Source organism: Cutaneotrichosporon oleaginosum, assembly GCF_008065305.1.
Source record: "Cutaneotrichosporon oleaginosum strain ATCC 20508 chromosome Unknown ATCC20508_contig01, whole genome shotgun sequence".
Lineage (NCBI taxonomy): Eukaryota > Fungi > Basidiomycota > Tremellomycetes > Trichosporonales > Trichosporonaceae > Cutaneotrichosporon > Cutaneotrichosporon oleaginosum.
Genome location: NW_027072170.1, coordinates 4,009,423 through 4,022,802, shown reverse-complemented (window position 1 = coordinate 4,022,802; position 13,380 = coordinate 4,009,423). Strand labels below are relative to the sequence as shown.

Sequence of the window (13,380 nt, the reverse complement as noted above, 5' to 3'; positions counted from 1 at the left end):
GTGGTCGTTGTCGTGTCGCGTATCGGGGGTTTTGGAAAGTGTTGATGAAGATGAGTAGTGATGGGATGGGAGAAGATGGGAAATGTGACGCGTTGTGAGAGAGTCGAGTTTTGATGAACGTGCTCAAACTTGTTCAAGATGCGAGCCAGGGTGTTTGCTTTGTTTCAAGTGCCTGAGGGGAGTATGCGGCAAGTGCGATCGTGAGGAGGAAGAGGATGATGATGCTGATGATGATGATGATGATGATGGAGGAGGATGAGGAGGAGGATGAGTTGAGAGCGCGCTGCTGGACGGGATCAACGATGAGGCGAGAGGCCGACGCGACGACCAAAGGACGCGCCGAGGGCCAAGGGGAGAGAAGCCACGTCGGATGAGACAATTCAAAAGACGCGTCTGTTGGCTACGACATGCGCGCCGTCCTCGTCCTCGTCCTCAGTCTCACTCTCTCTCTCTCTCTGATCACACTCTGCACTCTGCTCGCTACTACTTATACTCACCTCTTCAAGCAATGCATGCAGCATGCCGTCCATGCTGTTCAGCTCGTGTCGCATCTCCCACATGGATTCCAACTGATCATCAGGGGCTTGTATGGCATCTGCGGGATGTCTACAGGAGACGGGCTGGACCGGGAAGCCCTATGTGAACCTTGTTTCAATACACCTTGCCTGTATTAATATTAGTCCCAGATCCAATTGTCCCCACGTTTCGGCCTGCAAACTCCCATTGTGACCCGTTCCAATTGGGTTGTCACAATCACCTGTGACGCGCGTCGAGGAATCGAACCTCGGACCTCTACTAGCCTATACCCGATTAATACTACTTGGAGTAGTGACCAAGTGCCCAGACATGGGGTTCAGGGTGGCCATAGGGTTGACTGTGGGGAAACCCCCTCCCGCTCTCCTGGAACCGAATGAGGAGATCGGCCAGGCCAGATCCTAAACAAAAAGTCAATTCACTACTCAAGCGTCTCACATCATCAACGCTTGTGGAGTGCTGTGAAGAGATGGAGTGGGCCACTCGTATGCATCGATAAGCTTTACTCAAGTGATGCAAGATCGAGGAGCCCGTGTGCCTGGGCATGGATTTAAAAGCCGGCCCGTGTCGTCGTCAACGGCCTTTTTCGCTGAAAAACACGATCAAAGATGATGATGTTGCTGAATTGCTGATGTGATGGCTTCAACGAGCCATGTCGATGCCGGCAGGTGCCTTATGCCCCATCATCTATTGCCCACAATACGATGTCCTCTACCTGCTCTTCCTGCTCTTTCTTTCTGATGCAATCAGCATTCAGCATTCAACAATCACTCTCATCACAGGTTGCAAAAGTCGCACACAGTGACTGGAGCAGGTAGGTAGCCAGCTGTTCCCGCCCAAGCCACCACACGGACCCGCTGGGCCCATGGCCCAACCCTGCTCTCCATCAACTTTGATCATCACATCTTCGTCCTCGTCCCACCTTGATCTCCTTCTGGCCCGCACTGTGCGCCTGCCTGCCTGCCTGCCTGCCTGCTTGCTTGCCATCCGCTAGCTCCCGAGGACTCGGAGTCGAGGCGGAACGCACCCATCCCCATCACATCCCGGCGACGACCGACGCAAGCCTCCCCGACGCGCCCAACCCGCCCAACGCGCCCGACGGCGAAGCCCACCCACTCTTCGGCGGCGCCACAGTGACACCCGACGGTCACGGCGCCTGCTCGTGTCCTTGTCCTCGTGTCCTCGTGTCTTTGCATCCTCGCATCCTCCCCGTCTCGGCAGGCAGGCCACGGGCCCCACCACCCCCCGCCTCGTCCTCACCATCTTGCACCTTGCACTTGTCATCGCATTCGCATTCGCATTCGCATTCGCATTCGCATTCGCATTCGCATTCCCCTCACGCTTCAACTTTGCTCATTACCGCTCGGTCCGTCACTCCCTTCCTCCTCCCTCTTTTTCTCCCCCCCTCTCCAATCTCTCTTTCGCCGGCTCGACGCCATTTTCTCTTTCGGCTTTCCGCCATCTTCAGCATGCCCGAAGCCCGCTCTCCGTCCAAGCGCCTGTCCTCGCTCTTCGCCTTCCTCCGCCCACGCAAGAGCAAGGGTGCGTGGCCTGCCTCCTCGCCGCTGACGACAGACAAGAGCGACTCGGGCAGTTTCCGCTTCTCGGCCCGCAGCCGGACGACGACGCCCGCGCCGCCGTCCGTCGCCGAAAAGCCCCCCTCCCCCCTCTCTCCGTCCGCGACGTCGCTCGTCTCGCCCGCGACCCTCGCGCCCCCAACCCTCGCTAGTCCCGTCTACGACGCGTCCCACACCTCCTCCGCCACCATGTCAAGAATGAGCGGACTGAACGAGGTCGACGTCGCAAAGTTTCCTCTGCCCCCCGACGCCCTGCCCCCCTCCTCCTCCTCCTCTCCCTCCGCGACCTCGGCCACCGCCTCCCCCGCCGTAAAGGAAGAGAGACAGCGCGTCGTCACCCGCTCAGAGTCCACCCCCGTCTTCTCCCTCGACCACCACACGCTTGACCTCACCCTCTCCAACCCCGCCTCGCCCCGCGCCCCCGCCCCCCATCCGCCTTCGCACCCTTCCTCCCCCCGCCCCAGCACCAGCTTGAAGCAGCCCGGGTTCCTGCGCCGCGCCAGCATCGCCGGCCTGCGCCAAACCCCCAAGTCGCGCCCACAGAGCCTCCTCCCCCCTGCGCCTATACCCCAAATCGACCTCAAGTTTGACGTCGGCCGCATGGACGTCGACTTTGCACAGGCCAAACAGAGCCGCTCGACCTCCACCCTGTAGCACGGTCCGCTCGCTATACCCCCCCGTTTATCGTCCGCGTTGGACTTGACATTTGTACATCGGCCCATCTTGCATGTGATTACGTTCGCTAGTGCCTGGAGAGGGGGCCGGGGGGGGCGGGGGGGGGCAACGACGCGGAGGTTGGGGAGAGCGTGGTGGGCGTGGGCGTGGGCGTGGGCGTGGGCGTGACTTCAGGCGCGGACGTCTGTGTGATCGACGACGGGGCAGGAGCGGGGCGTCAGACAGAGCGCCGAGCAAGACTTGGCGTGATGACGACGCAAGACTAGCCCTGGGTATCGCATGGGCCTGGTAGACTTTAAAATGGCGAGGAGACGCACTTCGTCTACCTTGACCACTCCCTCCAGACGCCGTGGCCGTCGAGCACTTCGCAAGACTCAAACAACCCCCGCATACTGGATACACTTGCATCACACACACTCTGGCCGATAAGATAGTTCCCAGTAATCCGATGCTGCACGATACCCAATGTGTTTATTATACGATCCGGTTCTTGCTTCGAGTCATGTGGTGCTTGCAGACCATCGTACAGGTTGAAATGGCACAGTCCGTGCGATTCTGGCACCTCTTTTCCCTCCGCCCCTTGCCCGACACTACCAGCCACCCCTCAGCTGGCCTCTCGGTCCACTTACTCCTCAAACGCAAAGGCGCCCACGCCGCCCATGCCCTCCTCGCGGCCCATCATGCCCTCGCCGCGCACCACCTCCATCTTGCGCGAGTGCCACCCGACATCCGAGCGTACTCGCCCATTCGCCTCAGCGAGCTGGGTGAGGTAGCGCCGCCGCGGGTGGCTGGCCGGCAAGTGGCGGACGAACGAGAGCGAGCCCAAGCCCTCGCCGACCGTGGCAGGAGGCTTCTGGACATATCCCCAGTCCTCAAGCGTGTTGCTTTGGATCCAGCCCGCTGATACGTCGACGTACCAGCCGCGACCGCCCTTGGACTTGACGACCTGCCACTCGGTTCGGCCCGAGCCCTGCGAAGGGTCGAGAGAGCGGCGAATCGCGCTGGACAGCTCGACGACGCGGAGACGCGTCGGACCGGCAGTCAGGTCCGCTTTGGTAACATTGCCAGACATGTTGATGCTGCCCAGCGAGAAGGGCACGGTCGTGAGCGGGTTGATGAGCAGCGCGTGCAGCGACAGCGTGATCTGCAGAGTCGATGCGTCGGGGCGCAGGTCCATAACCGACGAGCCCGTCAGCGTGAGCACCTCAACGCCTGGTGCCGACGAGCGAAGGAACTGCGCAATCTCCTTGAGTGGCAGAGCGGCAACGTGACTAAGACCAAGCGACACAAGACTCGGCTGCGGCGGGAAGACCTCGGGCGAGAGGTGCTCGGCGGAGAACGCCGCGGACGAGAGATCCAGGTAACGCAGCCTTCCCGACTTGATGCACGGAGCCGACGTGAGGAGGCGCTTGAGGTCATACGCGCCAATGGCATTGCCCTGCGTTGGGTTGACGAAGAGGTTAAGGTCGACAATGTCGCGAGCGGCCGGCGACTCAATAAGGAAGTCAACGACGCAGCTGGGGTCGAGGCGCGGACACCGCGCCAGCGAGAGCGACTGCAGGTGCATGCCCGGAGGCGGGTGCTGAGTGAGCGCATGAAGGAGGTTGTCCGTCACGCGTGTGCCCGACAGATCGAGGTGGGTAAGATTGGGCATCGCAAGAATAAGATGCGTGATGAACTGCGAGGGCAGGTTGGTGCATGCCCGCAGCGAGATGCGGCGCAACGCGGTGAAGAGCGGGCGATGCGTCATGCGGTTGTGAAGCTCAGTCTCGTCATCGTCATCACTCGCCTCAGTGACGAACCGACGCGATCGGCTGCGCCCACGCCCTTCCTCGTCATGGGGGCCCAAGTTGAGCCAGCTGTCGCCAAACTCCTCGACTGCCTCGGCAAAGGTGCGGCTCACGCATCCGGTAAGGTCGAGTGCCTCGAGCGGAGTAAACTGCTTGCGCCTCTTCCACATGTCCTCGTCCGTCTCCATCTCGTAAGGCACATAGGTGGGGCGCGGGGGGTCCATCTGGTCGTCGATAGTAGTCTGCGATGGGTCGAGCGAGTGATCGTCCGCGTCCGCGGGGTTCTGCTGCGAGATTGACGTGGTGCGCGACAGGCGCCTGCGGTCTGGCGAGCGCGAGTAGTTGCGCAGGATACGCGGCTTGCTGTATCCACGGAAGAAGATCTCCTCGACGACATCGGCGGAGAGCGACGAGTCAACGTACTCGGTCATGCAGAGCGAGCGAAGGTTTGGGGTGTTCTTGAGGACGCCCTCGAGACGCCCAGCAGTGACAAAGCGCCCACGCACTGCTTCCTCCTGCGAGCGGCGGCTGCCGATCGTGCGGAAGTTGGTGAAGGAGAGGTGGCGAATGTAGGGCCCAGGTGGCGGGAGAAGCTCCGGGTTGGCGTTGACCGGGACGTCTTCCTCCTCCTCTGGGGGAGGGGTTTGCGGAGCCTCCTCCTCCTGAGGAGGCGGGGTGCGCATCGCGGTGCGAAGCGACTCGGAGTGGTCGTTGGGCTCAGACTCGTCCGTTTCCTCGTCCGAGTCGTGCTCGCGGACAATGCGGGAGTGGCTGAGCGAGCTGGTGCGCATAAAAGGGCGGCTCCCGTTGGGGAGCGACAGGCTCATAGAGCGCTGCAGGACCGAGCTGATGCCCTCGGCGTCCCAAAGGCTCAGCTGGCGACGAGGTGAGCGCGAGCGTCCACGGAGGTGAGCGCGAGTCTGGCCAACGGGGGAGGTGGTGCGCGAGCCGGGCGGCGTAAGAAGCATAGAGAGACGGTGGGGCTGGGGAGGGGGGCTCGTCTCCATGTTGTAGCGCATGCCTGGCGACTTGCTCGAGCTGGGCTCGTTGGGCCGGTAATAGTTCTGAGCGACAGTCGTGTTGATCGTGACCGTGCGCCCCACAACGCTACGTCCATGGCCCGTGCCGACGGGAACACTGACAGGGAGGGGCAGCTCGACAGGATGGGTTGTCGAGGTGGGCGAGTGTGTGAGGGCGTCGGCATAGTTGCTCGGCCCTGCTTCGGGCTGCTCTGATGACTCACGGAGGCGCTCGCGGGCGCGCTCGGGCATGGGCGAGTACCCGTCGCTGCCAAAGGTGCTGGCATCGCGGCTCATATTGCCACCATCGATGCTGCTCTCGACGGAGATTACAGCCATCTCGGCGTCTTCCTTGTTCTCCTCGTTGACCTCCTCTGTGAGGGCCTCGACTACGGCGAGCCATCCGCGACCGGAGCGGACATCGACGTTCTCCCAGAGCCACGGGCGAGCGGCGTCAAGCACGTGCGAACAAGTTTTGGTGGTGGCAGAAAGTGCCTGGGGGACCGTTTTGAGTGCGGGTGGGGAGGGATCAAGAGAGGTGATGACATGGGGCTGAGGAGTGGACTGAGGCTCGTCGGGTGGCGGAGGGAGGTAGAAGGGAGGGGCGATCAGAGAGGCGATGAGAGAGAGGACCTCGACAGGGATGTGATCCAGTCTGGGGAGGTACTGCTCTGGCTGGTCATCGTCTTTGTGGTCGGCCTTGGGGGGCACTGTGACAGTGGCCGCCCCGGCCCCGAGGGCCGGGCTATGATGATTGTTAAAGTCAACAGGCTTGTTGGTGGTGTTGTGGTGCGCGACCTGAGCGGTCGTGGTGTGCATGAGAACTTGTATGGGGGTTGATAGAGAGGAAAGTGGGGAGGAGGGTGTGATGGAAGAGAGATGGAGAGATGAGAGAGATGAGGAGAAAAGAGAGATGGAGAGGAGGATTGTGATGGGCGGCGGCGGGAGGGAAGGCGGAGAGGGGTAAGTTTTGCCGCACATTCCTGGGTGGGGGGGGCCTAGAATTCTCTACCACACTACAATTTGTATTACCTTCCAATTACAAAATGTTTGTAATCAACTGGATCACACGTGGGTCACTCCGCATCTCCCGTCGCTTTCATCGGCACATTCGCCGATGCTCACTCTCTTCGGATCTAGCCGAGGACCCGCGTCTATCAACGAACATGCGTCTGATGGACCACGAACGTTTGGCGCAGTCAAGTGCGTCGTCCATTTGACTTTTGAGACACAGACAAAACAAACATTGAGCCCCGTATGAGGTATGCCGAAGCGGAGAGCCGCCGGGCGTCTGTGCAGGACGGCATAGCTCAGCTGACCTTTTTGCTGCTCCCTGGAAATCTGACAGCGGGCAGCTGACGGCTGACAATGTGGCGAGCGAGGCGCGTTTGGCTGTTTGGCATCCGTGGCATCCACTAAACCAAATCAATGACGAAGAGGACCGTGTCGGCGTCGAGGTGGTCGAGTTGTGCGGTCATGCAATGGTGGCCGCAGGGGGAGTAAATCCGTACATCCTCTCAGCTCAGCGCTCAGACAATCAGTATTGAAACAGCCCAGAGATCCGGAGACTCCGCATGATCTATGATGTAGAAATATTCTTATCGCCATATCTCAACGACCGTCATCCATGCCAAGCCATCGGGCACTCGCTTCTTATTAGCCTGCACTTGACTACATGCCAAGGCGATGGATGATATGATGAGCTGCGGCGCTGCGGTGGCACAAGGGGGGGGGGAGGGCAACCTTCTCATGACGTTGAGGCGTCCAGCACGCGCTAGTGCCAGTTTTCACTGCTCCATGCTCCATGCTCCATGCTCCATGCTCCACTGCTCCACCTCCCCTCTCATCGCCCTAGTCGCACTAACTGCACTCTGTCGATGCATCTATGTTCACTGCTGATAGCTGCTACTGCACATGTCTCCCCGCCCATGAATGCTTCGGCCGTGGTTGCAGCACGGCCTCTGAGCTGCACAACTCCCTCCCCGCCTACCAGTACGCCTACCAGTACATGCGGTGGGTCGGACACTCGTAGCCGCCGGGGTTGTTGTCCACTATGATCAGCGTTAAACTCCCCAACACCACTCACAGTACTTCTGGTGATACTCCTCGGCAGTCCACCACTTGGCCGCAGGCGAGATCTCCGTAACAATCTTCCTGTCCTTGAGGCTAGGGTTAGTGTCGTTCGGCATTCACCGCGGCATGCAACACTTGCTGCACAGACTCACTACTTGTCCTGCACCTCAGCCGTCACCGCCTTGGCCGTCGCCAGCTGCTCGGGCGTGTGGTAGAAGATGGCCGAGCGGTACTCTGTCTGTCAGTGCACTGCACTCTTATGTGCCTCGTCGCTGGCAGCCGCTACTCACGCGTGCCCCTGTCCGGGCCCTGCGAGTTGAGAGTCGTCGGGTCGTGCGTCCGGTAGAAGAACTCGACGAGCTCGCCGTACCCCACAGCCCCCTTCTGGTAGTGGAGCCGCACGGCCTCGGCGTGCTGCGTGTTCCCGCTGCACACCTGCTGGTACGATGGGTCCTTGGCGTCGTCGCGGCCACCCGTGTACCCGACCTCGATCTTCCACTGCGGCAAGTGGCTGTAGTACTTGTTGAAGAGGTGCTCCGTGCCCCAGAAGCAGCCCGAGGCGAACGTCGCCACCTCGGTGCCGTCGCCAAGCTTGGCTTCCTCACGGCTCTTGATGGCCGTGGGCACGGTGGGAGGAGGCGGTGTCTGGGGACCCTTGGGCATGATGTGGCGAGAAAGAGTGAAGAGAGAGCGCTTGATGCTAGCTAGAGACATGAAGATGTTGAAAGAGAGAGAGAGAGAGAGAGGGTGGGCAGTTGATCAGATCAAGCAACACTAAGCACTCGCGTGTGCGATGGCGACATCGCAGCTGCCATTAACAGCGTGTTCGCCGAAATGCGGGGTCTCCATCATGATGACATGGTCGCGTGGCTCTCGTGCGATTTTGATTCCGCCCTCCGTGGCGGGAGCATTCGCCCTCACTGCCTCCGAAGATCGAAAAACGCCTCCAAAAGTCGAGAGAGTGCATCTCATCCCCCGAGACAGCGAGCACGACGACGACGACGGCCGCCGCAATCATCACTCATCTCCTCCGCCGTCGACAGATCCCGGCCCAACGAATCTCTGCATGATGCGCGGCGCCGTCCTCTCGCGCACCGTCTCGGCCGTCTGGCAGCGCCGCCTCGCCAAGACGCCGTTGCGCCGGGCTGCTGTCCCCGTCCGCGCGCTGTCCAGCACCCCCGCCCTGCTCAAGCAGCGCCGTCTCCCTCCCGCCGAGGAGCCCTATCCCGCGACTGCGCTCGCTGCCCTCCTCTCCCGCCTCTCCCTCCCCCCTTCCGACAAACTGCAGGCGTCCCTCCTCACATGCCTCACGCACCCTTCCTTCGTCAACGAGGAGTCCGCGGACATCGAGACGAACGAGCTTCTCTCCAACCTCGGCAACTCGCTCCTTGGCCTCTTCGCCAGCGAGGAGATCGCCGCCCGCTACCCCAACCTCCCTTCCACCGCCCTCTCGAGCGCCGTCACCTCCTACGTCGGCCCTTCGTCGCTTGTTAGCGTCGCCCGCGAGCTTGGTGTTAGCGCAACCCACGACGGCGCACCCAAGTACCACAACCAGGTGCAGGGCCTGCCTATCCGGTGGCGTCGTGCGCTTGCCGTGCGCGAGCTTGCCGACACACCCGTGTCCATCAATTTCCGCGAGTCGTACAACGACCGCGCGGCTCGTCTGGACAAGGAGCGGGAGAGGAAGCGCAACTCGTGGGAGGAGGGTGTTGCCAGTGTTGTGCGCGCGTTCGTTGGTTTGATCTACCAAGAACAGGTGGGTGATCTTGGCCGCGACTGGGAGGGGAAGACGTTTGCTGACGGCGCAGGGAATGCACGCTGCCCGTGACTTTGTTCACGCACACTTCATGAGCCGCCATGTGGATCTGACGCACCTCTTCAAGATCCGCAAGCCAAAGCACGTGCTGTCGAACGTCGTCTCGAAGCACTTGCACGACGCAGGTGTCCCAGCATCGTCGTCTCTCGGCCGGATCGAGTCTCGGTAAGTCCTCTTCGCACACCGCCACTCCGCCCCTTCCCGCCCACTGACTCCAGCGTCCTCGCAACGACCGGTATGCACTCGCAGTCGCCACTGTTTAACATTGGGCTGTTCCTGCAGAACGGGCTCAAGCTCGCCGAGGGCCACGGGTCGTCATTGGCCATGGCTGAGCATCGCGCGGCGACCAACGCGCTCCTCTCCCTCTTCCTCGTGCAAGCCGAGGAGGGGAGCACGCGCCTGCCAACGAGTGCGCACGCCGACCGGCCAATCAGCAGCGCAGGGGTGGCGCCGGACCAGGGCGACAAGTGGGAGGGCAGCTACGTGAGCTCGGGGGCGAGCGAGCCGGTCCAGGGCTTGGGGCAGAGCATCAGGCCACAAAGGTTTTAGACAGTATACCAGTAGTATACCTACCACTCAGATATGCATCATCATCCATCACGCGAGTACGTGTGTCTGTGGCAGCTCGCGCGAGCTCGGTGATGGCTGGGGCACGCGAGTGGTCGCGACGGCGGGGCGGAAAGTCAACTTTGAGTGATTGTGATGGCGGGGCGCCGTGCCTAGGCGAGAAAATCCACGCACATTCCCACGTGACCCCAGAAAGTTGGATGATCTGGTGCAGGTCTGCTCGCTGTCACAACAACATCCATCCACCACACTCCATCGAAAGCAAGTATGGGCAAGCAGCCGTTCAAGCAGTCCAAGGGCAAGCGCTCGGCGCCGTACGCCAAGTCGGCTAAGCCGCAGCGGCCGAAGGGGCCGTCCAAGCCGACCGTCGATGTGCAGTACGACGGCGAGGTGTCCGCCGCGACGAAGCAGGTGCTGGAGAAGAAGGCCAAGGTCGTGTCTGCGCCGGCGGTGAAGACCAAGACCAAGGCCAAGGCCAAGGCTGAGCCCGAGAAGCCCAAGCCCAAGCCCAAGGGCAAGGGCAAGGCGAAGGCGCCCTCGCCCTCGCCCTCGCCGACGTCCGAGCCCGATGCGCCGACGTTCAAGATTATCGCTGGAACATATGAGAAGCTCCTCTACGGCCTCGAGGGCAAGTACGTCGACGGCGCAATCGCTCTCGAGCCTCTCTTCATCTTCCCCGCGCACCTTGCGTGCGTCAAGGCCGTCGCGGCCAACCAGACGGGCAAGTGGCTCGCGACAGGCAGCGAAGACGAGTTCATCAAGGTGTGGGACCTGCGGAGGCGGAAGGAGGTCGGCTCGCTGTCGCAGCACACTGGTGCGTCCACGCTTCAGTACCTACTGACGCTAGGCTCGATCACGTCGCTTACCTTCCCCTCGCCGAGCCACCTCATGGCAACGTCGGCGGACGCGACCATCTCCCTCTTCCGCACGTCGGACTGGGCCGTGCTCAAGACACTCAAGGGACACTCCGGGCGCGTTAACCATGTCGACGTCCACCCTACTGGCAAGGTCGCGCTGTCCGTGGGCAAGGACAACACGCTCAAGATGTGGGACCTTATGCGCGGGCGTGGCGCCGCGTCGCTCGCGCTCGGGAGCGAGGCCGAGCTCGTCAAGTTCTCGCCGCGCGGAACACACTTCGCCGTCCTCTTCCCCCGCAAAATCGAGATTTACAGTTTGACGCTCAAGAAGCTCGCGACGCTCGAGAGCAAGGTCCGCTTCAACCACTTGTTGTTCACCGAGCTCCCGGGGCAGGACGCCGAGCTGCTCTGCGTCGGGACGGAGAAGGGCGTCGTGGAGGTGTACACCGTCGAGATGCCCGATAGCGACGAGATGTCCGAGGAGAATGAGGATGAGGATGAAGATGAAGATGAGGAGAAGGCGGAGCATGGTCCTAAAGCCGAGGTGGACCGCATCGCCACGCTCGTCGGACACACCAACCGGTAAGACATTACGCAGGCGTAAGCTGACAACAGCATCAAGGCCGTCTCGGCGCTCGAATTTGCTGCTCCCAGCGGTCCAACGGTGCTCATCACCACGGCCAGCTCGGACGGCTTCATCAACGTGTACGACCTCGGCGCGATCCCGACGGCCGAGAGCGAGGAGCAAAAGCCCGTGGCGAGCTACGACACCAAGGGGTCGCGGCTGACGTGTGTCGAGATCGCGGAGGGCGGCGCGCGGCGCAAGAGCAAGAAGGTGGTGAAGACGGCTAAGGCTGAGAAGAGCGGGGCTCGCTTTGACTTGGAGGAGAGTGAGGTGAGCGACGAGGACGACGAGGACGCGGACATGTTCGAGGGCGCGTCGGACGAGGAGTTGGAGGGTGTTGATGTCGAGTTTGAAGATGAGGAGGAGGAGGAAGAGGAGGAGGAGGAGGAGGAAGAAGAGGAGGAGGAGGAGGGCGAGTATGAAGACTAGACGATCGTAACATTACTGCATGCACTACATCATTGACCGGCGACAAGGCGTGGGCGAACTGGTTGCGCTCGCTGCGCTCCGCTCGATGCGCACGACCTCTTCCGCACGTCCAACATCCGCAACTCCAAGTCGCCATGTGGCGATGGCACGGCTACAACTCGTCACAATCAAGCTGCTCCTGCAACGCGTCCGTGCCGGCACTTCAAGCGGCACTCTCTCACTGCTGACTAACACATCGGTGACCCCTCCGAGTCCCTCCTCGTCATAGTCAGAGGCCGTCGCACAATTCCGGTATTCCTGCGCGCTCGTGCGCAGTCGATTACCAGCACGCGCAGAGGCTCTCAAGCGCTGCTCCCCGGTCTCCTCAGATCTCCCAACCTCGGAGAAGCAATCCACTCATCCGACATGCCTGACAAAGCACATGTACACGCCAGTACAGTACATCATCATCGCGAGCTCGCTAGGTGCTCGGTACGTCTGGATCTCGACTCGCGGATCTCGACTCGCGAAAGCCACAAACCCAATGTGCCACGACCCCACTGCCAAGCCCGGTTTCCGGTATTCCGCGCTCACCCTGCCACTGCCACCGCCCACGGGTCCCCATCGCCCACCAGCATCAGTCATCCGGGTAATGTCGATGCGGACGATCATCCGTTCCGAGTCACGTCAGAGTCAGATATAAGGCGGCGGCGCCGTGGCCTCCAGTCCCCGTCTCTGACTCTTGCCTCCCTCCCTCCCTACTCACCATGGCCGCCTCCTTCCGCCAGCTCGCGGGCATCCCGCCCTCCACCGCCAGCGTGTCCGACTCGGTGCTCCTCATCGTCGACGCGCAAGGCGAGTACGCCGACGGCCATCTCAAGATCACGAACATTGCGTCCTCCCGCCCCGCGCTGCACACGCTGTGCGAGCGCTACCGCGCCGCCGGCGGACACGTCGTGCACGTCGTGCACGAGGTGCGTTGGGGCGTTTGGGCGCGCCGCGCGCTGACGCCAGGTCACGCCGGGCACACCCGTGTTCACGCCCGGCACGCCGCTCGCGGCCGAGTTCCCCGAGCTGCAGCCCACGGCGGGCGCGAACGAGCCGGTCGTGCGCAAGAAATTCCCCGGCTCGTTCTGCCAGACCGACCTCGACGAGGTGTTGGGCAAGACGGGGCTCAACAAGGTCGTGATTGTCGGATACATGGCGCATGTGTGTGTGTCGACGACCGCGCGCGAGGCGAGCCAGCACGGATACGACGTGTTGATTGCCAAAGACGCGATTGGGGACCGCGACATCCCCGGCGCGAGCGGGGAGGAGGTCACCAACATGGTGTGCCATGAGCTCGGGGACGCGTTTGGTACCATCATCAACTCGACCGACGTTCAGTAGTTTACAGAATTATGAAGACATGGCAGCAGCGCACTACGCATCTTCTTACG

General features: G+C 61.7%; 6 protein-coding genes across 6 annotated transcripts; 4 read left to right on the top strand and 2 right to left on the bottom strand.

The window, feature by feature from the left end:
* Nucleotides 1-2,003: 2,003 nt before the first annotated feature.
* On the top strand, nucleotides 2,004-2,765 carry COLE_01645 (uncharacterized protein; the record flags this gene model as incomplete). The annotated part of the gene is made up of 2 exons (XM_018419838.2): nucleotides 2,004-2,076; nucleotides 2,110-2,765. The coding sequence occupies 2 exons, from the start codon at nucleotides 2,004-2,006 to the stop codon at nucleotides 2,763-2,765; spliced, it is 729 nt and encodes a 242-aa protein (XP_018275208.1).
* Nucleotides 2,766-3,411: 646 nt separating this feature from the next.
* On the bottom strand, nucleotides 3,412-6,414 carry COLE_01644 (uncharacterized protein; the record flags this gene model as incomplete). Its single annotated transcript, XM_018424565.2, has 1 exon — nucleotides 3,412-6,414. The coding sequence occupies one exon, from the start codon at nucleotides 6,412-6,414 to the stop codon at nucleotides 3,412-3,414; it is 3,003 nt and encodes a 1,000-aa protein (XP_018275209.1).
* A 1,179-nt stretch (nucleotides 6,415-7,593) lies between these two features.
* COLE_01643 (uncharacterized protein) lies at nucleotides 7,594-8,331 on the bottom strand (the record flags this gene model as incomplete). Its single annotated transcript, XM_018425633.1, has 4 exons — nucleotides 7,594-7,646; nucleotides 7,682-7,761; nucleotides 7,821-7,902; nucleotides 7,959-8,331. 4 exons carry the CDS (start codon nucleotides 8,329-8,331, stop codon nucleotides 7,594-7,596), a joined length of 588 nt encoding a protein of 195 aa, XP_018275210.1.
* A 406-nt stretch (nucleotides 8,332-8,737) lies between these two features.
* On the top strand, nucleotides 8,738-10,033 carry COLE_01642 (mitochondrial 54S ribosomal protein mL44; the record flags this gene model as incomplete). Its single annotated transcript, XM_018424566.2, has 3 exons — nucleotides 8,738-9,424; nucleotides 9,477-9,649; nucleotides 9,703-10,033. 3 exons carry the CDS (start codon nucleotides 8,738-8,740, stop codon nucleotides 10,031-10,033), a joined length of 1,191 nt encoding a protein of 396 aa, XP_018275211.1.
* Nucleotides 10,034-10,318: 285 nt separating this feature from the next.
* On the top strand, nucleotides 10,319-11,962 carry COLE_01641 (uncharacterized protein; the record flags this gene model as incomplete). The annotated part of the gene is made up of 3 exons (XM_018421592.2): nucleotides 10,319-10,865; nucleotides 10,899-11,490; nucleotides 11,524-11,962. The coding sequence occupies 3 exons, from the start codon at nucleotides 10,319-10,321 to the stop codon at nucleotides 11,960-11,962; spliced, it is 1,578 nt and encodes a 525-aa protein (XP_018275212.1).
* A 746-nt stretch (nucleotides 11,963-12,708) lies between these two features.
* Nucleotides 12,709-13,330, top strand: COLE_01640 (uncharacterized protein; the record flags this gene model as incomplete). The annotated part of the gene is made up of 2 exons (XM_018425863.2): nucleotides 12,709-12,915; nucleotides 12,956-13,330. The coding sequence occupies 2 exons, from the start codon at nucleotides 12,709-12,711 to the stop codon at nucleotides 13,328-13,330; spliced, it is 582 nt and encodes a 193-aa protein (XP_018275213.1).
* Between the last annotated feature and the right edge of the window lie 50 nt (nucleotides 13,331-13,380).